This window comes from Pygoscelis adeliae, unplaced genomic scaffold (assembly GCF_000699105.1).
Source record: "Pygoscelis adeliae isolate BGI_AS28 unplaced genomic scaffold, ASM69910v1 Scaffold270, whole genome shotgun sequence".
Classification (NCBI taxonomy): domain Eukaryota; kingdom Metazoa; phylum Chordata; class Aves; order Sphenisciformes; family Spheniscidae; genus Pygoscelis; species Pygoscelis adeliae.
This window is the reverse complement of record NW_008823916.1, coordinates 2728344-2754547: the sequence shown is the minus strand read 5'-3', so window position 1 is coordinate 2754547 and position 26204 is coordinate 2728344. Positions and strand designations below refer to the sequence as shown.

At 46.0% G+C, this 26204-nt stretch overlaps 1 protein-coding gene across 1 annotated transcript in view; it reads right to left on the bottom strand.

The window, feature by feature from the left end:
* Nucleotides 1-26204, bottom strand: part of COL27A1 (collagen, type XXVII, alpha 1) — a 162211-nt gene that overhangs the window by 122868 nt on the left and 13139 nt on the right. The window contains exons 3-5 of the mRNA XM_009319352.1: nucleotides 22841-24282; nucleotides 13232-13285; nucleotides 5019-5072 (exon numbers count right to left, since the gene is read on the bottom strand). Of these exons, the coding sequence (XP_009317627.1) occupies nucleotides 5019-5072; nucleotides 13232-13285; nucleotides 22841-24282 (1550 nt within the window). The remainder of the gene's footprint in view (nucleotides 1-5018; nucleotides 5073-13231; nucleotides 13286-22840; nucleotides 24283-26204) is intronic.

Genomic DNA, 26204 nt, shown 5'->3' with positions numbered 1-26204 from the left:
GGTTCTGCTTCCATCAAGCCTCCAAATCAGAAAACCATTTTGTTTTACCCCCATCTTGCCCCGACATCCCAAATGTATTAAAGTCCCCAGGTATAGCTGTTTTTCCGGGGCTGGTTTTGGTGAGTGAGCGCTGCTGCTAAAGCGTTGAGTTTTAAATAGTATTTGACAGTATTAAATTGACTAAAGAAAGGATAACTGGAAAAAGGAAATGTCAGGACTTTTGATACTTATTAGACTAGACAGCTGTGATTTCTTCCTTGTCTACAACTACCATCACAAAAATAATTACCAAGCCTATTACTGCAGCTAAACCAGCCTTCTTAACATCTTGCTAGTTGCTGTTGCTTTTTTAACTGTGAGGAACAGATGAAACTGCAGAGAAAGTTACACTAATTAGACACTACCAACAGCCAGAGCAATTGTGAAGCTTTCAGGCTGGCAGAAGAAAGAGGCACACTTTATCTTAAGTGGCAGTATTCTTCATTTTCCTTTTTAACAACTGTGATGAGAGAAGTTATAATTTAAGACTGTGATCTGATGAACACAGGCTGGAATTTCAGCAGTGTTTGAACGTCTAATTCCAGTAGATCCCTTTGAAAATCCTAGTTCAAATTCTTAAAAGGTGGAAAGGTGATGTGTGCACCTACAGGGTGAGACATAGAAGTAGGAAAAACTAGAAGAGATTTGAAGCGTGCCAGATTCTTTTGGCAGGGGAAAGGTAAGGCTTAGCACACAAAGAAGCTTAGGTCTGTATAACATCTCTTCTGGTACAGCTAGGACACAGGTATCCCAATATCAGGCACTGGCCATTTAACACCCCTGCGATCATCAACAAGTTGCAACCTCTGTGTGCCGCATCAGCAGCACGGGATTCAAAACCAGCCACCAAGCACAACACAGTTGTGAGGGTTAATTAATGCTTGTCAAGTGAAGTGCTGGGAGGGAAGGTGAGACCCGACAAAGGAGTAATAGTATTTATTAACTGGCATTTCTCATTAGCAGCACAAAGGTCTAGTTATAGCTAGCTGAGCAGCTTTTCCACGCAGCCTCATTGCGACCGCATTCGAGACATACTTCCCACCTTGCACAGCGTGTAAATCTCCCTCTCCTCCTCCACCATCCACCACAAGCTGCAAGGTTCAGGGAGTGAGACTACTTGGCTACGGACTGTAGGGAGCACTGCTGATTCAAGGCAGATGCATCTGTACAAATTCTGAATGAAGGCTGCCTGGTTTCCAAACAGTAAATGAAGTCATGCAGATAATCTTGCTTTGCATGCAGCTGTTATCAGGGCAATTCTCCCACTCTTTGAGCTTCAGCGCAGTCAGTGGGTGCTACGACTGCTTGGAACAGATTAAAGCAGCCCTCAGGATCACAGGATATTAATTTCTACTCTGCAAAATTAATTTACTGCAGCAGGTAGACACCCACAACTCTCCCTAAATCTTGCCATGTGCTCAATGCAATGACTTTCAGCCATGTAAAGGAATACAAGCCTCTCACATTTTTCCCTGGGAAGCTCCAGATCACATTAGCAAAGACTGTGCTTTGCATCATGGTTCTGTGTTCAACACTGCTGAGACCATCACACAGGTGGAGAACTCAGCCACAAGTAGGATTACACTTCCCTAAGATTAATCAGCAAGATGGCATCAGGGCCAGAGAGCACAGATGCCTGGATGCTGAGGGCTGAAATTGTGGATTAATTGCCCAACTCTTCTCGCACAGCAACCATAACATGGGAATTAGCCTAAGCCTTGTCCATCACTAAGCCTTGGCACCATGCCCACAAGCGTCTCTCTTTCCCATCCCAACTGGCTGAGCACAGTACTTCCTCTTGTAAAGGAAGAAATTGTTTTCTTCTGGTTTTTCCCTACCTGGGAGAAGTCTAGAGCTGTGCAATTTAAACACCTCAGCTTTGCAATCCCACTAATAGCATTTTAAACATCAGTGAGCCAAACTGATGAGCTACCTTGGAGCCAAACCGTTCACTAAAAGGAAAATTCAATTTTTCCTAGCACTGTAACAAGAGAGATTTATCCAGAGCAGCTAACTAAGCAAACCATACTAACGCCTGATGCCAAAAACCTCCCAACTCTTGTCATGGCTTTCGAAAACACACCCTGTCTGACAGCTAATCCTCCTCCCAATCCCAAACTCTACTAGGGCATCCTCAGAGCTACATCTAGTCGTTAGCAAAAATGCCCCTTCTGCCCCCACCAGCAGCTTACAGGTCACACAGCCAGCCACAACCCTAGTCCAGCATATGTCTACAGCCATTTAAGAGCTTATCTACTATAATCAGTCTTTGCTAACTAGATGCAATAGCAATTTTGCAACTGCCAAGGACAACAAACAGAATGCAAAAAGTGGCAAGAAGCCCCCTTTAAGAAGTTGCACATTATAAATTGCTGAGAAAGCACGATGGGCGGAATTCTCAGGTGGCGTGAGTGGGTGTAATGTGGGTGTAATGCCACTGAAGTCAGTGGAACCATGCCCAAACAGGTCAGCGGGAATATGGCTCAACAGTTACATACGGCTCTGTGCAGAAGATCAGCTTCCTAAGTGCAAGGGCCTACAAGTGCTCAGCTCCAGTGCTAAGAATAAGGTGGACTCTGCACAGGATAGATTCAGAAATGTAGCAGTCCGACAACACAACGCTGGAGCTCACCAGTGCAATACAACCGGAGAAGGGACGTGCACAAACACACACATCTCTGCCAGCTGCGATGCCACATCGCATCCCTCATAGGCAGCTGATTGCCTGACCTTATGAGTGCTCTGTTAATTCAGCTGATAAAAATTATGCTCCTGGGTTATTTCCTAAGTGACAATGACTTGGTGTTAGTCATGATTTCCAAGCTGTATCTATCTGGGAAACTTCAGTTTCCTTTCTTGGATTGCTTGTTTTTTCCACGGTACTAACTGCTATCTAGGGAAGACCTAGTCCAGCCGCCACTTGAAGGCTCTCAGCAAGAGAAGTTCTAGTTGGGGCTGCTCTGCCTTGATGCCCAGGCTGAGCTTTCACAAGTCTATAATTTCAGCCATGGGCTGGGTCTACTAAGAAGTTATACCCAGGTGCAGGCTTGCCAAGCCTGGTGAAGGGTAGAGGTATTTCAAATGTAAGGGGGTGAAATATCAAATTTTTGTGCAAAGTCCACCTTCTGCAACTGGTGTAACACCAGAGAAATGAAGGGAAGGAGGGAAGTCAAAACTCTGGGATCTGATAAACACCTTCCAAAAAGTGCTTCATATGCAAAGGTCTTGCAATCATGGCTTAGCAGGCTCTCCCTGCTAGAGGTGAAATTATGCCCAGGCCTGGGCTGAGCTACAGCTTTCACATCCCATTGCAAACTTAATATTTCTTTTGACGAAGCATTGTGCAGAACTGCCTAATCCTGCAAATGGTGGCCAGACAAAATTAAAATATATCGCACAGACTGATGACACCGTATCTCTGCTGCAGACTATTACAGCTATCCATCCGCCGAGGGCTTCCAGCTGCCAGACTGCGCATCAAGATGGAGGAAAAATGTTTACAGGAAGTTTTTATTTCTAGTAGGAGATCAGCTGAATACAGCTTTACAACCAAATGATGATTTCTGACAAGGCATTGGGCTAAAAGTGTGGGGATTTTTTTAAATCCTATAGCATAGAAATATAGTTCGACTCTACAGATTGGATCAGGCTGAATTTGCAGGACTGGAAGTTAGATAAAAGAACTTTGATTTGACTTATAAAACTCAACAAGTGTGATCTGGAAGTCATTGATGGAGAATAAATGCAGAACACTAAGATGTAGAACTTTTACAGCCTCCCTTTTCAGGCCATATAACTACACTTTAGAATTTAAAACAGCTGCTGTTCACCAGCATGTCTCCAGTGCCTAATTTTTAATCACGTAGAGGCAGCATGCCAAGTTTCCAGAATCTTTTTCCCAGCGCATCAATAGTGTTCATAACATCTCTGCCTACTGACGAGATTGTAAAAAGAAAAGACCCTTGCTTGTACCTTTCTCTGTTTGGCTGAGACATCCCACAGCTTCCTTGGTAGTGAAAACCTCTATTGAGCACTGCCTTTCAAAACTCAACTATTCCTTAGTCCCAGTTAGGTGTTATAAAATATAAATCTATTTCTGTGTAAACAACGACACCAAAACAATCCAAACCAATTTCCCAGGAACTTCCCAGTCTTTAGGTAACACAAAGCCTTTTACGCAGGAACAAGCTGGGAATTAAAACGTCTTTCTGAAGGGTTTTGCAGCACACTGGATTAGCTCCCCTCTAGAGCTGCATCTGTGCTAAAGTCTCATGCAAAGGGAGGAGGTCCGGCTGTGAGGGGGGTGACTCCAGCTCCCACCCGGCTGCAGCACCCTGGGGAGAACATGTGTACAGGAGAAAAGGACAAAACACAGGGCTCCTGGCGCTGCAGGAGGAGGTCGGTGAGACCTCACGGGAGAGATGAGGACATCTAGAAGGAAGCAATGGGATCAGTTTGGGAGGACTGATGGAGGTCAGGGTTCCCAGAAACTGGAGAGGGAAGGAGAGACGAGGGAGTTTCAGGAGGAGGAAGGCAGAGGAAGCCCCAGGTGCTGCCAGTCCCCTCCCCGCTGTCCGGACCCAAAGTTGGATGAGCAGGCTGCAAAATCCCCAGAAGAGAAATGAGAAAGGAAAGAAATCCAGACCTGGTGAGGCTCTGGAGTGGGAGGATTCCACTGCCCTCGTCTCAACATAGCAGGCTATGCCTGGCACAGGCATAGCTTAAGCAGGATCCTAATTAGGCAGTCTTTGAAATTAGGGAGAACCAAGAACCGAGGCACACAGCAGGGTCTCTTGCAAGCACAGGGAAAAGCTTTGGCTGTGCTGCTGGAGGGCCTGTGTGTGAGCAGAGGGGAGGGGAGAAATGGCTTCGGCTACTTGTCATTTTGTACAGAGCAGGATGAAAAAGTCCGTACTTCCCCCACTGGAATGTCCTCTGAAACAGGAAGGCAAAAGCTCCTCACGCCAATTAATACTTACTTTCAGGCCTGGGGGCCCAGGTGAGCCAGGGTTTCCGTGGGGACCTGGGGGACCCTAAAAAACACAACAAACACAAAACAGAGTCAAAAGGTGTTCGTAGGCATCTGCATTCGTCCCGAGAGCGGCAGAAAGTCTCAGGCTGTGCTGTGGCCAGACCTAACAGCACAGCACCAGCAGCCTGCACCCCAGCAGGAAGACAGCTTCAGCGGGACTCTCGTTAGTGCCTTCGGAGCGGTGGAACTTGGCGGCCGGTTCCCACCTACCTTTACAGAAGGTGGTTTCAGGCTGAAACCACAGGCTCTTTCAGGTGGTGTGTCTGCCACCACAAGATGTGTCATGTGGTGTCATGACAACAAGATGGTTTGGGTACACCAAATATTCCACAACCAGGAACAGAAACTACCTTGGGGTCAGGGGAGTCAGAGCTGTGCAAGGAGCCCCAGCAGAAAGAGGTGGAGGCAGGCAGAGGGGAGTGGAAGTGTGGCAGGGTGTTAACAATTTTTTTAGCCAAAATGGAAGAGAACACAACTAATTACTAAAGGGAAATTTTAAATTGTTCTGCTATTTGAGATGAACTCATTTCCCCAGCAACCAGATTTTTGCCTTTAGAGGTTAGAAAGAGAATGGATGGCCGGACAGTAAAATGGGGGGAGCAGAGGTAAGCCCCTGTTTAAACCATTTAAATCTGTATTTTTGCATAGGTCTCACAAGCCAACGACACTGTCAGAGTATTTACCTCAGATCACATACAGCAGTATCTCCTTTTGCATCATATTTTAAACCACCGTGCATATTTTCCAAAGACTATTTAAGGAGTTATCTGGAATAAGCAGCTAAGAATAGTTTATCCCGGGATTGTATAGAGCACAGAAGATCTGTTAACCTTTCAGGCAGAAGTAATAACAATTCTAAGTCCTCTTGAACACGTTCCTGGGAGATGAAACAACCTGCAGATTCAATTCCAAGGGCTCCTGTTCTGCCAAGATTGTGTGTGAGCTTTACACCACCATGAGGAGCATTTTACTGTACCCTCTAGTTAGAAGGAGTACAGGCTAGGGGATAAAAAGCCACTCAGACACTTTCTCAGTAAGCTGTAGTATTTCCGATGAGCTCTTCAGCATATATGGGGCCAAAATCTTCAGGGTCTGATTTCCAAGGAAAATCGCTGCAGTTAAACATGCGACTGCCATCCAAGTTCAGTGCCCTTCCTCTCTTTTGAGAGAACATCAGTGCGCTGATGTATATTCAGTTTTATTTTTACTACACTGTAATAGAAAATAATGGCTTTTTTTATTTAGCTATTGTATCTTGTGGTATAGACAGTTGTTGAGTGCTCAGTGCTATTTCACAACACATGCTGCTCTGCTGTAAGAGGCTGTTCAATTAAAAGGCTGAGGCTGAACTTTTCAAATGGCTTTTTTTTTCCCAAATAAATTTAATATCCCATTCTTAAACTCCTTCCAAATTTTCAGCCTGAAACCAAATACATTTATTGTCCCATTCTTAATTTCCTTCCAAATTTTCAGCCTGAAATTCTCCGATAGTTTAGCCTGGCTGTGAATTTCCAATGAAACGGAAAGAACTTTAATTAGAATTAAGGTCTTTGAGTATCAATTTGTCATTTGAAAACCATATAGCTGCTGTAACCAGAGTAACTGAGCACCAAGTAGAATTAAATAAATTCATCTTCCCAGCAAACATCATCTGTCCACCTCATTGGGTGGGACACTGAAACAGAGACAATGTGCTGCTTCAGGTAATTCAACAAGTCTGTGTTAGCAAAAGCGCTTCAACCCAAGTCTTCCAAGTCTCAAATATGTATGAAAATTAATATTAAGTGACAGAAATCAGAACAGTAAAGTCTCTATAAAAGATGGGTTCCTAAAAAGCTCTTACACGTAAGCAATAATCTAGGTAGCTCTGAACAGGGTTCATAAATCCAGACCGCTGCTAGATTTGAGGAGGGAATTCAGCTGTTATTCAACTTTGGAATTAGGCAGCTTGGCTCAAAGCCCATTCCAGTGCAGTTAGTTGAAATCCATGCTCCACCATAGCCTGAGGCAGGCTTAAAACTGTCAGACTGAAGAGAACAGCATGGTTTGGTGTGACTCCTAGCTGAAAACCATAGTTTCCAGGAGGAAACCTGGAACTTAGGAAGCTCAGTTGCTGATCAAGAGCTCCTAGATAAGAGACTAATCACACCTCCAGCAAAATTTGGTGCAGGCTCTTCCAGAGCTAAACCAAAGCACAGCAACACAATCATAAAAAGCCTTAACCAAAAGGAGGAAAGAAGGGAGAAAGAATCTAGTCCCAGTATCCAGTGACAAAACATGTGATTATGAAAAACACAGGCTCTTGACATAAGATGGAGCCTTTACCACTGAATTAAATGAGACTCATAGCGTGTGATCCAGGCAAAGGAAGGTCAGAAACCCATCCTATTCCCAAAGATCAATGTGGTCTTATCCTAGTGAGAAGTGGCCACATCCTGCTGATGAAGTGACAGTGGGAAGTCCAGTCTGGCACACAAGAAACTGCTGTAACCAAGTCTGGGGCTTGTGCTAAACGTTTTAAACTGCTCTCATAACTGTGGAGAGAAAAGGGCGTAGTCTGGCAGTAGTCCTAAAAATGGTAAAAAATAACTGATCTTGATGTGTTCCAACACGGTTAGTCCTGAATCTGTGATTACACCCACATTCTTGGCAGAGGAGGAAGATGCGGTGTGGTACAGTTAGATGGGCTGAGTAACGAAAGGTACAGGACAGCATCTGCCTCAGGAGCTGTTAGCAATACAAAATCTGAACAGGCAGGCCTTACACATTAATCCATGCACCAATCTGCAAGCCCCAATAACAGTCATCATGCCCTCAAGCTACCCACCCTTGTTTTATTAAACCCAGTCCAATGTTCATTCCTCTTCTCCTACTGCGCTCATCAGGATTACGCATCTCCAACCAGTGCTCCCAGAAATAGCCCTCTTTCCATGGAGAAGCAATTCAAGAGTTAACTGCTTTGTAGTTCTATAGTTAATTGCTATATTTTACTCATGCTATCCTGGATTTAATTAAATTTCCCACTCATATCTAGAAATTGGGATTCTCCTAAATATATTTATCATCAATACATTAGTTTTGCTCCTCTTTTCTACACACGGGATGGGACAATGCTGAGACCACTGAATAAAAAAATTCCACAGCACGCATTACTATTTGCACGCGCGTCTGTTCACCCACCCACTTTGGCTCCCTTATAGCCGCTGAAACAATCCAATCTAGCGGCAAGCAAACTTGCATCTGAAATCTTCCAAGCCTTGCACCAGAAATTCCACGGAAAATTTTACCATGGGACAGTAGCAGCCCAAGGCTCAGCGGCACGGAGACCAGAACAATCCCTGAATGTGTTCTCCAAATGGCCGGGGCAGAGGGGGGGTTGTCCCAAAGGTGACGGGTTTGTAATCTCCCTGGAATGTCTTTTACGTGAACGATGCTACTTGAGAACTACACTGTGCCATCCAGTTCATCTCGGTGACGCGCCTGGAGATGGGACCCTGCTCACAGAAGCGCTTTTATGTGTACTGGTTCACAGCCCAAAAAATTAACAAAAGTATAACTGTGCACAGCTCCCCCCCATCCCTCCAGCATTCATGAGGAGGGGAAAAAAAACCCCTCCGAACTCCTGCTAAATGCTAGAAAGCTTCAGTCCAAGGAATGACCACTCATTCAAAACTCATTATGTCTTGGGGTTTCACTGTGTAAAGCAAGTTTTTCTGCTCCTGACCTACAGATCCCACTCTGACCTCTGGCTTGCTGAAAAATGAGCTAAATATTTGAACTGAAGCCAAACAAACTGTTTCTTTAAACACTTCTTTTCAGAAATTGGAAAATCTTCCTAATGGAATGAGGATACCGGGGAACCTCTACAGCTGACTAAGTTCTTGCTTGTTTTAGGAGGGAAGCCCTGCATTTTGAAAGAAAGGGAGATTTTTTGCAACCACAGACCAAATGTAACAGGGACACGTTACACTGGGCCCTTGCAATCTTTCAAGCTGCTAAGGTTCACAGGAGGATGGCAAGAACATCCGAAAGCATCAGGAAGTGCACACGTATTCTCTTCACCCATCCATTCAGATTTCTCTAGCATTGTATCAGAGAAGTTAAATAAAACAAGAGCAATTGCAGCATGCCAGGATTTTTATTCCCAATTCTGCCTCTGACCTGTTGCGTGGACATGGGTAAAACACTCCCCTTACATCTGAGTTTGCTTACCTGTTAGACAGGGAGATCGGCTTCCAGTGGGAGCTGGGTTCCTAAATTATTTGTTTTGGAAAGTTTGACCACAGCTCTTTTCTTGCTGACCTGGGAGTGAAGCCAACAACCGGACTCCTGCCTGTCACGTGTTGGCTTGCTGTCTCCTTCACGTAGGAGGGGGACAGATAACTAGGGTTTACATAGCACTCGCCTGGAAGGCAACATTTAAGACCAAGTATCATGGTTCACAGTACTTTTCTGCAGACCTGATTAAATCACAGGTAGTTTGCTGGTCTAACTATACCAGTGGGGACTGACCAACATAGATGTGCTGGCAAAAGCCTCTCATGCAGACAGCCTGGGAGTGAAGCTATTCGAGCCCTGGGTGAGGCAGGAATAAGCTACGATGGTGCAGAAGTTATTGCTCCACCGGGAGCCCTTTGTTGACAGTTACTTGTAGAGCTTGTTAGCACAGCTCTGCTAGCAAAACCCAGCCTCAGTCACTGCCTCCCCACTAAACCTTGATGTTTGAAGAAATGCAAAGGTCACCTGCAGAAATGAAGTGCAACACACATTGCTTGCACAGAACTGCTCCGTGCGGGTTGCTGTGCGCGTTACCCGAGCGCCACCGCTCACACACAGAGCTGTGGAAAAGGTATCCCACTACCTGCCCGGCAAAGTGCTTTCACATCACAGAAACCTGGGGAAAACCTTCATTGCTAAAACCAACATTCCCTTCGAGAGGCACCTCAGACCTTACACAGACACATGGCACATTCATTTGAGGAAAAGCGGTGTGAGCAGATCTCTTGCTTATGCCTCAAATTCTTTAATGCAGACATAAAAGCCAAAAACAATCCTAGCTGGATACAGACAGAGAGAAAACCTTCCTGTAAAGTGCACATGACTAATACAGCAATATCTCTACAGGTTTGCAAAGCGCCTGAGGAAGTGTTGTTAGCCATCATTTCCAGTCATCAGAACTGCAACATTTTTACTCCTTTCCCTTGGAGTCCCTTAGGCAATAACGGGAAGAATAAACACCCAGCTTTCATTTGTTAGATATCTCTGCCTTCATAGTTGCAGAGAGTAGAACATAGCTGTAGTCTGAATCTGTCTCAATGGGTCCCTGATGCTGGGTGATAGGGTGTAAAATTAATTCCATGCTCCTAAAATGGGGATTGGCTTTTAAAAGTCAAGAAATTGTCATTTTCAAGACTGCCACTATCCACTTAGCTACCCTCCCTTGGGTTGCACTTGAATGCCAGGATGTGTCCCAAACACAACCTCTTTCATGCTTTTACAAAGACTGGCATTTGTTGTTGCCAACCAGGTGGCATTGCTTACATGGAAGAGCAACATTCAGACTGTACAGGCAAGTCTAGCGATACTTATCTGCTGGAAACGAGGAGACAGAATCGTGGGATCAGCCAGCTTTTCTTACAAACTGTCACTGACCACAATCTCACCCTCAAAGCAAAAGCTAATCAGAGCTTTTGTTTTACCCTGAGCAATATGGGGGGAGAAAGGGAAATAAAACAGAGACAATACAGAATTCAAAGGAGTGGAAATACTGCGTTACATCAGCAAGAGAGCCACTTTATGGACTTCACAGCTACAGAAGGTCGTGAGTCAAATGTTGCGATTAGATTTTCAAATGAGCCAAGTAATTGTATAAGCATTAATAATGTAGAAATTACACAAGCTACAACAAGGGCAATTATGTCTCATGCTTTAGGCCATAAACTGCATTGGTGACAAGGAAATATCCTTCCTTTCCTCTGGCATCGAGCACTGCAAAGTTGCATGCAATATACACCTCCCCTCAGGAGCTCCAATCTCGGTCTGGAGCCCCATGGGACACCTCATGGGTTACCATTGGGCTGGGCTGGTGTGAGAACTGTGTGGCTGCTTTGTTTGAGGATCCGGTTAGGCAGAGATAGAACATAACCCCTGCAGTGTTGCACATTTATTTTTAAGTGGCTCATGCACAACAAACGCAAAAGACGCAAGAATTCCCCTAAGCCTGTCTTAGTTTCTGGCAGCTCTTCTTCTTTGCAATGAAATCCTTAAACCCCAAAGAACCACAAGACAAAAAATACTACAAACATGTTGCAAAGTCAAAACAACTTATGCACAGAGCAGTACTGTCTCCAGTGCTCCAGGCCAGACATTTACAGAGTGACCCTTTTGCCCCCTCCCAAAATTAGCACAGCCTCTTTGCAGAGGTCTGACCCAAGCCGGGCTCAGCTGTGCTGAGCACTTCCTAAATGGGAACTCTTTCCTGGGCCGATTCTCAGCACCTCTGGCAGGGACTGAACTCAGAAATCCTCTGTTGCTTATTGTCTTTCAGAGGATGATCTTAAATATAGGATGGAGCATGCCACAGCTGGGGAATAACACAGAAAGTTATGACACGGCTTCCACAATGCTTTTTTCTTCAGAAAAACTCAAGTTTTGGCAGGTAGTGGAATTCAGATGTAGAGCTGAAATTTGGTCATTCACGCAGCAGGCAGGGGATGCAGCTGGGGTCTCCAGACACGGAGTCTAGCTTGCACACCACAGGATTGCAAGAAGTAACACCAAACACCTCTCCTAAGTAATGAGATGGGGTAAGAACAAACTTTCAGCCTTAATGGGGACTTTCTGAGAACTGTAAACTCCAGACAATTTGCTGATGTGGTTGCTGCTCAGGTATTTGTAAACAGAAGACATCAGGGCTGTACAACCAGTCGTGCTGATGTTTCACTAAAGAACATATCTAGTGCGGAACAGATTGTCCTGTCCATAAAACACACGAGCCTGGTGCTATCTAATGCCTTACACTTATGGCCCAAGTCAGTATTCAGATCTATTGATATCCACACCCAGGCTGCAGGGGGTCCTGCAGACCTTTTGTTTTTTACTGTTGTAGAAAGGAGCTGTGTTTATCTTTACTGGTTACTGCAAGATCTCACAGGACTGTAACAAGTGTCCTCAGGGAATGCACAGCCTTCTAGCTCTTAGCCTCTTGGTTGTTCTTTAAAGACATTACATGGGGTTGAGTTTTAGCCAAGTATGTGTGAGGAAATCTCCCTCTGCTGCCAGGCCAGGATGCTGCCTGGACCACGGATCCAAATATTCCCTCCTTCCAGCCTCAGACACTTGCATCTTTTGATTCCCAACCCACGTCAGTGCAGTGCTCAGGAAATGGGCTCCATGACCGTACCTTGTGGGACAGCACCTTGCTACCATGAAAGTGGTGCCAACAGTTAACTGTATCCAGATCAGGCGCGTCACCCAGCTTTGGGAGACTACTTCTGCAGCTAGGCCAATGCAGAAAGCTTTTCTCACAGCTAGCTGCAGCACTCAGCACCAGATGTTTCCTCAGCATAGCACTCAATGTTCAAAGATCTGCATCAGAATTTAATGTAGGGAGGAAGAAATTCAGGAATTTGCAATGGATCTTGTAGAACAGCTCAGACATTTTGCTCTAGATCCTGAAAAGGAGTCAGAGAGCAGGTCTCAGTCTGGGGAACACAAAAGCTCATCCTTGGTCCTAGAACCTGGTCCCACTAGTGAAGGCATAGTGACAGTGAGGGACCTCAAAAGGAAGCAATCTGGGAAGCTGGGGAGAGTGAAGGACAGAACAAAAAGCAGCCAAAGCTAATATTCAGCACTGGGTTTGCAAGAAGAGATAGATACTGGAAACAAAATGAGACAGACAGAGCTCATTCTTCTGACAGCCATTTGGAAGCATTCATTCCCAGCCTTTGCTGATGCCAAACCTTACCCCAGGGAGGCTGCAAATCACCAGTGTGGTCTCCTGAAAACATGTAACAGGGAATGAGAAAAAGGAAAAAGGCCAGACCTCAACAGTGGGGCTTGAAGCAATCATTACTCAGCCATAGGAACATACAACAGCCCTTGGAACAGTGGGACAGGCAGATGCAAGTGCAAATGGAGAGAAATTTTTAAACCACTTACTCGGGAACCTCTCTTGCCAGGTGGTCCTGGTAAGCCCGGCAGACCTGGTGGACCCTAGAAAAATAAAAATAAGTATTAATGACAGTTCTATAACAGGATGGTGCTCCTGACAGTATTTCAAGGAGACCCATAATACAACCATTTGGAGAAGACCTGGGGAGAAGGGCCAGTTATAACACCATGGCCAGAATTTCCTTTCAACTTACGCTATTACCATAAAGGGATAAAAGCCATGCACAATAACATCTGCAGAAGCATATATTTCCATAGAGTAGAGACAGAGCATTCACATCTTTCTGCTGTGGACCGCACTCCCGTGAGCACAGCTGTGTTTCACGCTTCCAGTTTCCTGGACCCGTGCTGTAACACAGGGGTAACACAACTGTCTCTCAGCTTCGGAGTTTTCTGCTATGTGCTAGCACACAACAGAAGTAACGTGTTAGCACCTTGGCAAGGGAGGAACACTGTGTGTTGTAATATATACCAGCTGAGGATGTATAGTTCTTGGTGTTGTAGGTTCCTACATGAGTTGCAACGTAATCGCATCCCAGCACTTCATATTTTAAAGCAACGTGTTATAAAATGTAATAAAATTGGTGTCAATGTTGGAAATTCTTAAATACGGCTCTGTAATATAGGAGAGGTCAACTCATACATGTCAGAGTAGTGGGGGTTCTTGGAAGAGGGTGAGAACAAAGTGGAGGTATCAGGCACCCAGCTGTGCACTGATCTGAAGCAGGTTAGGAAAAAATACTTAACCTATGATGTTTGAACTCCTTTGAATTTATTCATTTATTTATTCATTTTTTTCAATGGGACTGGAGAAATCGGGTTTCTAGAGAGCCATTTGCATCTCCTAATAACTCCTCAAAACTTCTTTTCCCCCAAGCCAAACATGTCTAACAAGAATAACTGTTAATTAAAGTGTCTCCCAGAGGATTTATAATCTAGTAGCTCTGTACAAAAGATGAGTTTTCATTGCATCCAGGGGAGAGTGTGATCCAGAGCAGCAGACTGAAGGATGTTTGGAAGGCAGCCTGAGCTCTCCAACTGCGTGGCAGTCAGGAGAGCAGGTCCCAGGAGCAACGCTCTGCAGGGAAGATGGGTGCATCGCATGGACCAGGTGCAGCGCAAGCCCCACGGCCGCACTCCGGCCCCCGCACAGCCTCGCTCCCTTCCCACTGGCTCACCTCCGTAGGACCTCACGTGCTCGATCGCCCCAAGCGGAGCCTGCTGCAAGGCTGACCCTGTTGCTGCTGAAGGATTGCCAGGCAGGACTGCTCAGGCTCCGCAGCGTATTACTGACCCCGAGGAAGAGTGAAAAGTTCGTGATCTCTATTGCAGGAGTCATCAAGGGCGTGATTTAGTAACAAAAATAAACCCTGGAGATCCCTATCCTAAATCTCATGCCCAGGATAAGATTTTGAACAGAGAAAACCTGCCTGAACCATATAGGTAACTGATGAATAAACATTCCCCTAATATTACCAACCCTCCTATACATAAGCAGTAAATTAGTATAAAGGAGAGCTTTTGAAAAAGACATCCAGCCAAACTTGGTACAGTAGAAAACAGTCAGGGGGAAGAGTAAGCAAAGCCCAGGGTAGCGCTCTCTGTGCTACTAATTTGTCAGGACACCAAATGAATCATAACCTATTTCTTTTCTGTAGTTATTTCTATCTGTAGTAAAGATGACAAGAAAAGGATTGTTTTAAAAGCGTGAGAGCCCGCACAGCATAGAATAGCTAATGCCCCACACTTAGACACACAGGGATGGACTTCTACCACCACATCACTCACTGCTACTACCCAACACTGCTGCCTGTCCTGGAGATTTCCAGTCTCTATAGGCTGGGATGCTTCATCTGACCTCTTTGCAAGTTACTTATCGCTGGCTAACACAGTATGACTAGTCCTTGTATTAACAACCCTCATTGATACAGCTGACCCTCATTTTAGCAATACACACAGCATTTTAACCTGCCATTGTGCCAGCTCAGGGCCCCATGCATAATGCAATTATACAGCTGTGCAAATAGACACACGGTTGTAGGGTTTTTTAAGCCTCATGTATAACTGTGCTCCAGAATCCAAGCTTTTATTAAAAAAATCCCCTTGCCCTTTTAGTTGGGAAGATATCAAAACATGAATCCAATGCAACTGATCCAGCGACAGTTAATAGTTTACCAAAGATTAATTCAAGTCCTTAACCTCTTCTCCATCAAAACCCATCCCTGTTTACCCCTAGAAGGAGAAATAAAAGAGAAGATGCAACTGTCTGAGAACTGCGTTCCATGCGTACCGGAATTGAGGTGACCTTTTCCACCTTCCTGCTAACAGCAGCTGCAATTGTGCTTGGCCACTTGCGTAAAAATGTTCTCCAAAAAATGTGGGCTGCTCAGAATAAACTGAAGCTAACATAAAAATAAGGAGAGAGTTAATACCTGCACTGGAATGGGAATATGGAGTTAAGGGAAAGGCATTTAGCTGGAACAGCACAGAAAGAGCAGTACATAATTCAGGAGTCCCTATCACTTTGCTTTGGTTTGATTTGCCATTCCTTCAGCCTTTTTTTTTTTCTTTTTCCTCTCCTGAAGGGTAAGAGGAATAAGGTAGGATGAGTGGCTAAAAGTTGCCAGCCACTATGGTAACTGCATAAGGCAAGAGTGTGACCACGTACAAATTCGAAGCAAGTCAAGGTGGAAGAGGACTGGGGTAGCTGGACGAACACAGGTAGTTGTGAAACGTGACGCACTGCAAGACCACCTTCTAGCTTCTCACACAGTTCCTTGGTAGTTGGATTGGATGGGACATGTACTGTGCCTTCCTAGTGACTCATTTCTCCTTCGCCCTCATTTCTCCTGTGCCCCATACATATGCCCTTATATCATCCAGCTCAAATTCTTGAGCGAGACGCCCACATCAGACAACTGCCTTTGCCTGGGGAGAGCAATACTGCAATACACACGAAGGAAAATGCACATCCGCGGAGGCAGCCAGAGAAGACTAAGACTGCATCAGGGCCCTGCTACTTACAGATGATGGATGCAATCCCACTTAAAACGCAAGGCTCCAAGACACGGCGAGTAAGAGGTGTCTATCAATGAGCTACCACGTAGTAAGCCACTAAGAGTCTGCCTGGAGGTAAGGCCCATGCAGTCCCTATGCTCACCAGAGACATCTCCACCCTCACCCCTAATGCAGGGAAGAGTTAAACTGATCACACAGAGCCTGTGTGGACCTTTCCACTGTACCCCTTAGAGCACCACTGGGGAATTCCATAGGGAGCAGTGGGAAGTGCTCAGAGAGGCAGGAAAGTTTCCTTTTCCTGGCAGCTCGAGGAAGATATCACTTCTCTGCTCCTGCCCTCCCGTTGCAGGGACACCTCAGGAGATCGGCAAAGCTGACAGCCTCCTGCAGCGAGCTACCGTTCCGAGCACTTTGGTTCTTGTCTCTCTGGCTTCCTGCCTACTCCTTTCTGCAAACTGATGGCAGGGAGCACACACCCTGTTATCACACAAAGCAAAACCAGAGATCAAGGAGAAACATGGCAGAAGCAGATACTCTCTCTTCTCAAGCCAAACAGCTGAACTGTTAACCAGCCTGAACAGTTCTGTGAAGCAGCTAATGGCAGCCACATAAAAGTTTAACCCTTCTCGGTTTCCCACGGTAGCATTAGCAACAATGACTGATCCCACCAAATGATTATAGGATTTATTCTAAGCTGCTGCTGGGAAACTTTCTGGCGCAAAGGGGACTTTTTTTCTTAGCTTTTTGAGCTTCAAATTGCAAACGGAAAATTAAGCTAAGTTGTCTGAAAGGGAAATACATCGGACCCTGAGGACAAGAGAAATCTCACCATTTCCTCTTGCTGCCGAGATCAGCCAGTTTATACCTCTGCCTCTCCCACATCATGACCCTCCTCACACTGCTTCCTCTGCCCGCAGCAATGCCACTGGGAGTTAGCTGCCTTCAGATCTCAAAACCTGAGCAAGGCTGAACCTGTTCTGAGAGGGCTTCAAGGAAAGCACAATCAGTACAGGAATTGATGCTGGTGATTTGGGAAATGACTTGCTTCCTTTTGAATGACTACTGAATCAACTTACTTAGATAGCAAAGTATTCCTGTAATTGTTTCCCCAGGGGCAAGTACTCAGCCTAGTAGCAAATAGCTGACAATTATGCAGGACACAATTAATCTCATATTCCAGTGCACGCTGATAGACTGACACATCCATATTTTAGGGTCTCTCCAACGTACTGCTGCCTACCCTGTTCTGTACCCCTGCACAGCATTGGTGGCACAGTTCTCCTTTATCCCAGAAACAGTTGTGTTTCAGAGGTGGGCATCCTGCAAAACACTGCAAGGACTGAAGAGAGAATATTCTTCTTTCTCAGATGCTAATGCATGTGGTAAAACCCAACTTAAAAGGGAGTTCAGAAAATGCATCAAAAGCTTCTCCTCACATTGGCATCAAGTTCTGAGCAGTGACGTTACCCCTGCAGATAGAGGACCTGTCTTGTTTTCTTCCTGGAGAAGGATGAGGCATATTTCATATGCAAGGCCACTACCACAAACCCACCATTTAGCCTTGTACGGCTGGAAAGCACCAGCACGGAGGGACTGAGCAGCTACAGGGGCAACACTAGAATTAAAAATCCCCTACTCAGGAGAACGGAAGAGGAGACCACCTCATCTTCAAAAGACATGCCAACCCCGCTTCACACTGTCCTTGCCAGGCACTGCACAGAGAGGGAGACAGGACCTAAACTAAAACCTGGCTTGAAGTACTGCCTAAAGCAAATCTGCAATTTTTGGGAAAAAAAAATCCAGCACTTGGGTTACTTCCTTTTTCAAGGCAGGCTTATCGTATTAAATTTGGACACATCTGGGTTTCAACCAGTCTAAAAAGAAAAAGCCCTCATAATTCTGGCAGGAACAGAGATGTTGGTGGAAAGCCAGTCTTGTAATATGATTTCCGCAATAGACACAGATGTTTATTCTAGGTCTGTACAGCACCTATCACGGAAAAGTCCTTGTCCACAATTGGATTCCTAATAGAGTGGCAGCACAACACATAGCAAAATATTAGTATTCCAGCTTGATGAAAGCAGCTTTTCTACAGAGACATTTCAGGAACAGTCTCTGCATGAGGCACTTCAGACTCTTGAGCAATCTCAGACCTTGGAAGGAAGTCTGAAAGGCTGAGAAGAAATAGAGGGATCCCATACTCTATCACTCACTTTCTATTTTTAAAGATTTCTAAAAATACCTGTATATATTTATTCAATACATCCCTACATACTTTACAGCACATTTATCTCAATCACACTTTCAACTACTGCTCTTCAAAATGAACTTTGTCTTACGCAAATAGAGCTCTCTGATGCTTAGTCATTTGCCTGCAAGAAGATTTCCCTTTGGGGACAGTTCTGGTTAAATTAACAAAAAATTATGATCCAACTGTGTGAGTGAGGCTAAAACTTTTCCCAGTATTACACAAAGCGTGCGATCTCCTCTTTTCTTTTTTTTTTTAATATGACTCATTCATTAAGAGTCATTCAAACACATTGTGTGTTCCTTAATTTATCATAGACTGTCAGCTTGAGTAGCCTTTTCTGGGACAAGGAGGACTGGAAATAGGCACTTCATATTTTATCAGCGTTCCCAATCACCTCTCTCTCCCCTACCCACTGATTGAATTGGCAAGGATTGCTTCTTTATGAAAGGAGCCGGGCTCCAAGACAAACTGCTCGTGCAGAAGATGGCAGCTGGAGCAGTCTAGACTGGGGACGCGCTCAGAAACACATCTGCCTTTGAAAGAAGGCTGCCTGCCAGAGAAACGCCACACCTCTGGCTGGGCTGCTGCCACCAGGGTTCGAACCTGGGGCTCCCGGCCACGCACCGCGCCGTGCGGATGGAAACGGGAGGCCGCTGGCGCACCCGCCCGGGGACTCTTCCGACTCGGATATGCGGGGAGTCGCTTGAAACATACTCGCTCCCTCCCTCTCTCCCCGCTCCTCTTGCGTTACTCAGTGCTTCCACAGCCTCTTAGTGAACTCAGTCCGCTCCTCTGCACGTTCAGCGTCAGGTATGGTTTTCTTGCTCTAAAAATAACCCTCAGACACTAGTCAAAAGAGTCAATATGCGGCTTTTTGTTTGCAGGGGCAAAAAAGCGATGGAATTACAAACCTCTTATACAGAAGGAGAAAGGTCCAACTTGGGGTACACTGTGTACAACCCAGCTAGACCCCAGGGCAATGGGTTTGCTGCAGCTTTACCACGTAACACAGAGCATGCACATCCCAGCGGGCAGTGCTGATGGGCAAGGGAGAGGGCTACAGCCCCCTAAATCTCCCCATCAAACCTGCGGCCAGTATAGACAAGAAGACGACACCCCATCCACCAAAGGATTCAAAATACCTATCACATCACAGCCTTGCAAGGGCTTGAGGTCTTGACATGCTGGCAACAAAATACTGTTTTTCATATATTATTTTTCTTTTGTGGGTGTCCAAGCTACTTGCAGCCATGTGCTGGGGTCACGCTGCTCTGCAAGCTGGGCGATGGCCCGCTTGGCCCCGCGCGGAGACGGGAGAACTCGAGCGAGGCTCGGCAGAGGTGCTGCGGGCAGCCGTGGGGATGATTCAGAGGGACATTTGCCAGCTGCTGAGTCAGTGCTGAGTTCCTGACTTAGCATGATGTTTGGGTGTTCTTTTTGCTATTTCCCCCCTCCAAAAGAAATGTAGAGCCGAGATCCCAAATGCTTGTGGTTATTAATGGTTCCCAAGAAATTTTTCTTTTTTAAGAGCACATTATCCTCCCTTCTCTAGCCGCCCAGAAAAATCCAGCATTCCTGAAGAATTAATGCTCTGCCGTTAGTTGCATGTGGGACGCAGCGTCTCCATTCCCTGTTGCGCAGCACTGTGGTGGTCTTTCAGGACAGATTAATTCGCGGAGGGTGTTGCCGTTTACTGCCAGGTGAACGGATCCTTTTAGCCCCTTGCTTGCGCTCCTCTCACCACGTGGACACCTCCCCCAAGTGTGGGGATGGGGCCCTTCTGCACAGCTAAGATTATACCACAGTTATTTTGGTAGCATTTACAAAGCCAGAATTGCAGAGACCGCAGTGCCTGAGTCATCACTGCCTTGCACCCCGGCTGTCAATCACATCCTGATTTTGGGATGATGAGGATGAGAGATGGTCTTTTCTCTCTAAGTGGAGAGCCAGACAGGCAGAGCGTTGCTGGCTGCCAGCCTGCCTCTGCCCATAAATCATTGCCAAGGCAGCCCCAATCCTTGCTGAAAAGGTAGAAGGCAGTTTCCCATTCACACTTCTCTGCCCAGCGTGACAGTCTTCTTGAAGAGACCTTCTATCAGGCAACACAACTGGGAAAGCTAGTGAATCATCTTATCCTTCCACCCGCGTGCCAAACTCCGTGTATGACATTCCCAGCCCATAACCTGCCCCGTCCAGGGAAAGCGCCGGGCTGCGATATCGTGCAGCAGAGCAGGAAGGCCTGTACTGACCTCATCAGAAACGCCTGCCCAGCAACATGAGGACGGCGCCAGGTAATTACTCAGGCACGGAGCATTTATCAGGGCTTGTTCTGAAACATGCTGGTCTGGCCGTAGAAGTGCTACATTAATTTCTCAACATGTCATCCCCATTCCGGTCTTTTCTCCTCTTTCTCTTCCCACGTCAGAGACATCCAATGCAGTACGCTACAGAGATCTCCGAGCGAGTCACAGGAGCTATCAAGAACCACACGGCAGCCAGCTCCAGCTGAGCCATAACCTTTCCCTCCCAAAGTGCCGACTTTGTTTCCAGCAGTCAGAGGGTAAGACCAGGCAGAGCCTCAAAATGTTCTCCTTTCCCTCGACTGAGGACTCCAGTTGTTCTCAGACGGGATGGAAAAATCCTGCCACCTCTTCCCTCAGCCCTCCACAGCCTGAACCCGTTTCTTTGCTATGATTCACAAGCTGAGAGGGATTTTCCACTCCAGTTCAATAATAAGCTCTTTACATTGCAGGGGGAAGCGGGGGCTTGGAGCTTGGTCACCCTCACGACACTTGCAGGGCAAGAAGGTGGAAAAGGCCAGGATTTCACTGGGCTCAGAGCAGGCCACCCAGATTTACCCCTTACAGGTAAGTAGTATTTTAAGAGAAGTTCACAATTGCTGAATTTCTCCTCTTGGAAATACGCCTGAAATGACTCTCCATGAAACACAGCAGACTGCCCAAAGATAAAATCACTGAAGCTCATTCTGTCTACTCAGGGATTTAGCAAAACTTCTCCACATACAAAGACTACAACAGGGCTGTGTGCCTGTCAGTCAGGCAGGAGCGCCGGGCTGCATCCCCCTGCCCGGGGCAGCATCTTCACCTCTCCCAGGGATGGGAACCTTCAGACAAAACACACCCCTCAGTGACTCCCCACCCAAATTACAAGGAGAGAAATCACCAGACTGCTTTGAAATGGGACAGGCAGGAAATGCAAACCTTGAAGGTGAGCACCCATTGAGGGCTTAGCGAAACACAACCATTTCACTTTAGGTGTTACTTGCAACAATGAGCAGCACATCTGCAGACACAAGTGCTGTTGATTGTGTTCCTTAGCTAGTCTCAATATTTCCATTGTAAACCCTTCTTTCACTATTTTAAGAAGTCAGCTGTAAAAATTTGCTCTAGGCTGGAACTTGGCAATAGAGACTCCGTCTGGGAGAAACTTATTTTACATGTACAACCCCTCTCTTGTATACATAATATAGCAAAAGGCTTGGGTTGGAACACCAATTCTCCTAAAAGTTGGCCGGTTTAAAGATCCTGTTTGCATTCTTGCATTTGAAAAAAAAAGCTAGCAGGTAATTAGTGTGGCCTGACTGCTTTTAGCATTACAAAATGTGTGTATACTTTTATGATAGCCAAGATATACACCCTGAGAGTGGTTATTGTGTGTGGAATGCAGTAGTTAAATTTATAAAGGAAACTCTTTGCATGTTTTAAGTGTGGGCTATAAGAAATAAAAAAACCCCAAAAACTTATACCTTAAAAAATAGAAGAGAGTTTGTTAAAAAAAAAAAAATCCCGAAGCAATCTCTGTACTTGCATTTGCTGAAACAGGGAACTTTTCTGGAAATGTGAATTTCAGGTACAAAAAAAATTAATAGCCAAGGTTAAGAAATAGTTTATTTGTGGCATGTTTTTGAGGCACCTGGGTTTTCTTTGGAACCTGACCGGCAGTTCTGCCCTCTTGGCCCTGAGTAAAACCAGGGGTGAGGAACAGAGCCCCAGCCTGGCCATCAAAATTGTAACCAGCAACTTAAAGGAAGGAAGGTGGGATTTTTTTTTTTTCTTCTTTTCTTAAATCTACCATTAAGCAGCAACTTTAATCACAAACTTTTAAGAGGCATCCACCATCACAGAGCACTCAAGTTTGCACTGAGATATATACTAGAATTGTGATCATCAGAAATGCAATAGTGCTTGGCTGTTATTTCGAGTTGTCACATTCCACTAAGCTTTATAGAAACCCTTGTAGGTTATGGTCTGCCAACCATTTAGCTGATCTGTGACTGGGAACAGTTAGCATTAAGAGCTTGAACTTACCTGAGGTCCTCTCTCTCCTTTCACTCCTGGATATCCCAGTAAAAATGGAAACGGAGTGGGTCCGAGGGGGTCAAAGATTTGATAGCCATCAGTCGCAGCTGGGGTTGTGAGGTTGAAGGCTTGTGCCCTGGCTCTGGAGACGGGACGGGCAGACCCCAGGGGTGGTTTGGTGTACACCAGAGGGACGTTACTAGGATCCACTTTCCTGGTGGGGGACGGCACGTGCTTCTTTGGAACGGGCCCATTGCTTGGGTTCTGTGGGGTTTGCTTTAGGGTGACAAAGTGGACATTGCTGGTTGTGTTATCAGTCATCCTCCTCATTGGCTTTACAGTACTGGGTGCTTCAGAGGGCTCAATGGTGGGTTTTTGGTTGATCTTCTTTTTGGTCTCTTGTTTGGACTCCTTCCTGCTGGCTGTGGCAGGGCTCTGGCTTGTTGGTGGGGCCTTTCTGGCGGCGGGAAGGGGAGTTTTTTCCATGCGTGTGCTGGGAGTGGGCTGAGACACCCTGAGGGTCGTCACCGTCCCCCGAGGGACCGAACGGGTGGGTGGCTGTGTTTCAGTACTGAAAGGAACAGGAGATGGGGCCACTGTGACCTTTGTGGCTTTGGTTTTCAGTCTTGGCAGTGATGGTGGGGATGATACCAATGCGACGGTTGTTGCACCTGAACCCCGAGCCTTGAGGGGTGCAGTGACCCTGCCAAACTCCAAGGATGGGGCAGCAGTGGTCAGGTTTCTCAGACCCTGCAGCGAGGGCTCCATATGCTGTGGGGTACTTGGGGAGGCACTGGGATCCCTGGGCAGGAGAGGGATGAGAGGGGGCAGGTTCGGCCGGTAGGTATCTGCTTGCCTGCACTGTTTTTTTAGGTATTTACAGTAATGATGAGCTGCCTTGGCGGAAGGATAAATATCGAACTGGCAGATGGCTCCTTCAAACTGCACGGAGTGCTGGTTCATCTTCCCAAAGAGGAAAGATCCATGTGGATCCAATGCCTCGTCCTTTTTAAAATGCAAATCCGCATGTACTCTGCGCTTCCCACAAGAAGTAAATAAAGTGACTGTCTGGCCACGGATATTGATGGCCATATTGTGCCACTGGCCATCATGGACATTGTAATCAAAATATACAGAGCGCTTGTGGCCCACATACACTATGATCTTCCCAGGCACAAACTGGACCCCCAGCTGCAGTTTTTTCTTTTTGCTCTTGACAGCAAAGAGAAAAGCATTGTTGATGCGGTGGGAGCAGAGGCTCAGCACTAGGAGCAGGTCAGTGCTGGAGCCTGCGGGGAGGATGGTGCTGACTGGTGCTTCGACACGTGCTCGCTGAGTGAAGATGACCCCTGATTTGAAAGGAATGACCCCTTGAGGAACTGTACGTGATGAGGACCATCCGCTTGACGGCCTTTTCCCTGACAGGCCCAGTCGTTGAAGAACATCCACATCTGAAAGGGAAACACAAAGAAAATGTGAGGTGTTGGGCAACCCAAGGGCTGGATGGGTATGGGGGTCAAGCCAGTCCATGCAAAAGGGTGGAAACCTTTTGGGAAAGGTTTCCCAAAGGTTTCCCGCTGCCAAAAAGGTTGGGAAACCCCAACCATCCTCTCACACACACACACACATTCAAATAATCAGAATGGAGAGCACATAGCTCTTCTGCACATAGTGTGAGGAGCAAGTGCATGCTCAACTTGGTCATCAACAATCACCAAAACGCATCAGCTCCATGGTGCATCTGGCTAGCTGTCCTGTCCCACCAGGGACCAGCTCCAGATGTTCTGGAGGGAGCTGACCTCACTACAAGGAAATTTCCCACTGAGCACCAATAGTCCACTTCTCTGGGATTTAATTCTGAGTACTGACCACACAGCTGGAAAGGAATTTGAACAACAGACTGAGCTGGGATTGCAAAATCTTATATCCCCAGAAGGCAAGGAACAGAACTTTCAAAGGGAGCCAAAGCCTTGTATCTGTCTCTCTCCAAATTAGTAAGAAGCAGCTTTTGATCTTTGAGACTCTGGAGAGTTTAGGGAAGCGAAGGTACCTCCCAGCACGAAAAAAAAATTGCACCTAGATTTCACTGAACTGCTTGAGGTTCTCAACAGCAGTACTTTTTCCCCAAAAGATCATCTTACAGCCTTAAATTATTTTAATAAGTTGGAGGAACCAGACTTGGTTTGTGAAGAGCTGAGAAATTAGTTATGGCTGCCACTGAACAGTAGAGGTAGGACTCGCCTCCAGCATTTGTCACCTAGGAGCCGGGTGCCTTGTTTAAGAGAAGATGAGAAGGATTGCTGTCCAGAGGCACCTATCTTTCTCCACTGACTCCAGGAGAAGTCTGCAATGGACAGACAAGCAGAATCCTCTGGTTTCTGGCCCCAAGGTCTAACAGGAGTCACACACAGCTCAGAGTCCAAGGCAGATTAGCAGACAGCAACACAAACTGGAGCCAGCTGGCAGCAGTCTCAGCTGAACTACTTAACTAGGGAAGATGCTGAGGTCTACGTGAGAAAAGCTGCAAAGGTAAATGTGCCCAGACCTGAAAAATGTGCTTGTGCACCCAAAAGCTTGTTCTCTTACTCCAGCTCGAACATTTGGTCTAATAAAAGATGTTACCTACCTGGTATAGATAGATAAAGGTAAGGCTATAATGATTACCATGACACTACCACTGTTGAAAATGAGCTAGGATAACTGTATTTCCTTCCCTCTTCCCTGCCCAAATGCAATCCCTGTTACTTAAATACACAAGAGTTAGCTGGTCATCAAGTGCTCTTTGGGGAATCTAGCCTGGGCTGTGTAATCCAAATGCTGATCTCGCAAGGTAAGAATTTAACAATCAGAAACGCAGCAGTGTCAGTCATGGCTGCATGTCAGCTAACATCATGGGATTGCAGCTTTCCTAGATTAAAAAGACAAGTAAGTCAAAGGTTGTCCAAAGAAAAAACAAGCTCCTTTTCTAAAGGGGCCTCTTTCACCCTTAACTACTAAATATTCAGCACAATACCCAATATTTGGAAAACTGGCACTTAAAAGAGATCCTCAGCGTTGGCCAGAAGGGTTGTAGACTCAAGCCAGTCTGAGGCCTGTAATATTGCTGGCCAGGAAGGGAGGAGGGTAATGAGAAAACCTCTGTTCCTTGACTTTGGCAAAAACCTTGGCCATTTTTGTATGTAAGAATAAGTCAATCAATATTTACTTTGTCTGAGCTCAGCTTTATTCCCATCTCCCTTTTTTAAGGCAGCATTTCCTCATTGGACATGAGGAAAAATTTCTTTACTGAAAGAGCGGTGAAACATTGGACCAGGCTGCCCAGGGAAGTGGTTGAGGGGCCATCCCTGGAAGTATTGAAAAGACGTGTAGATGA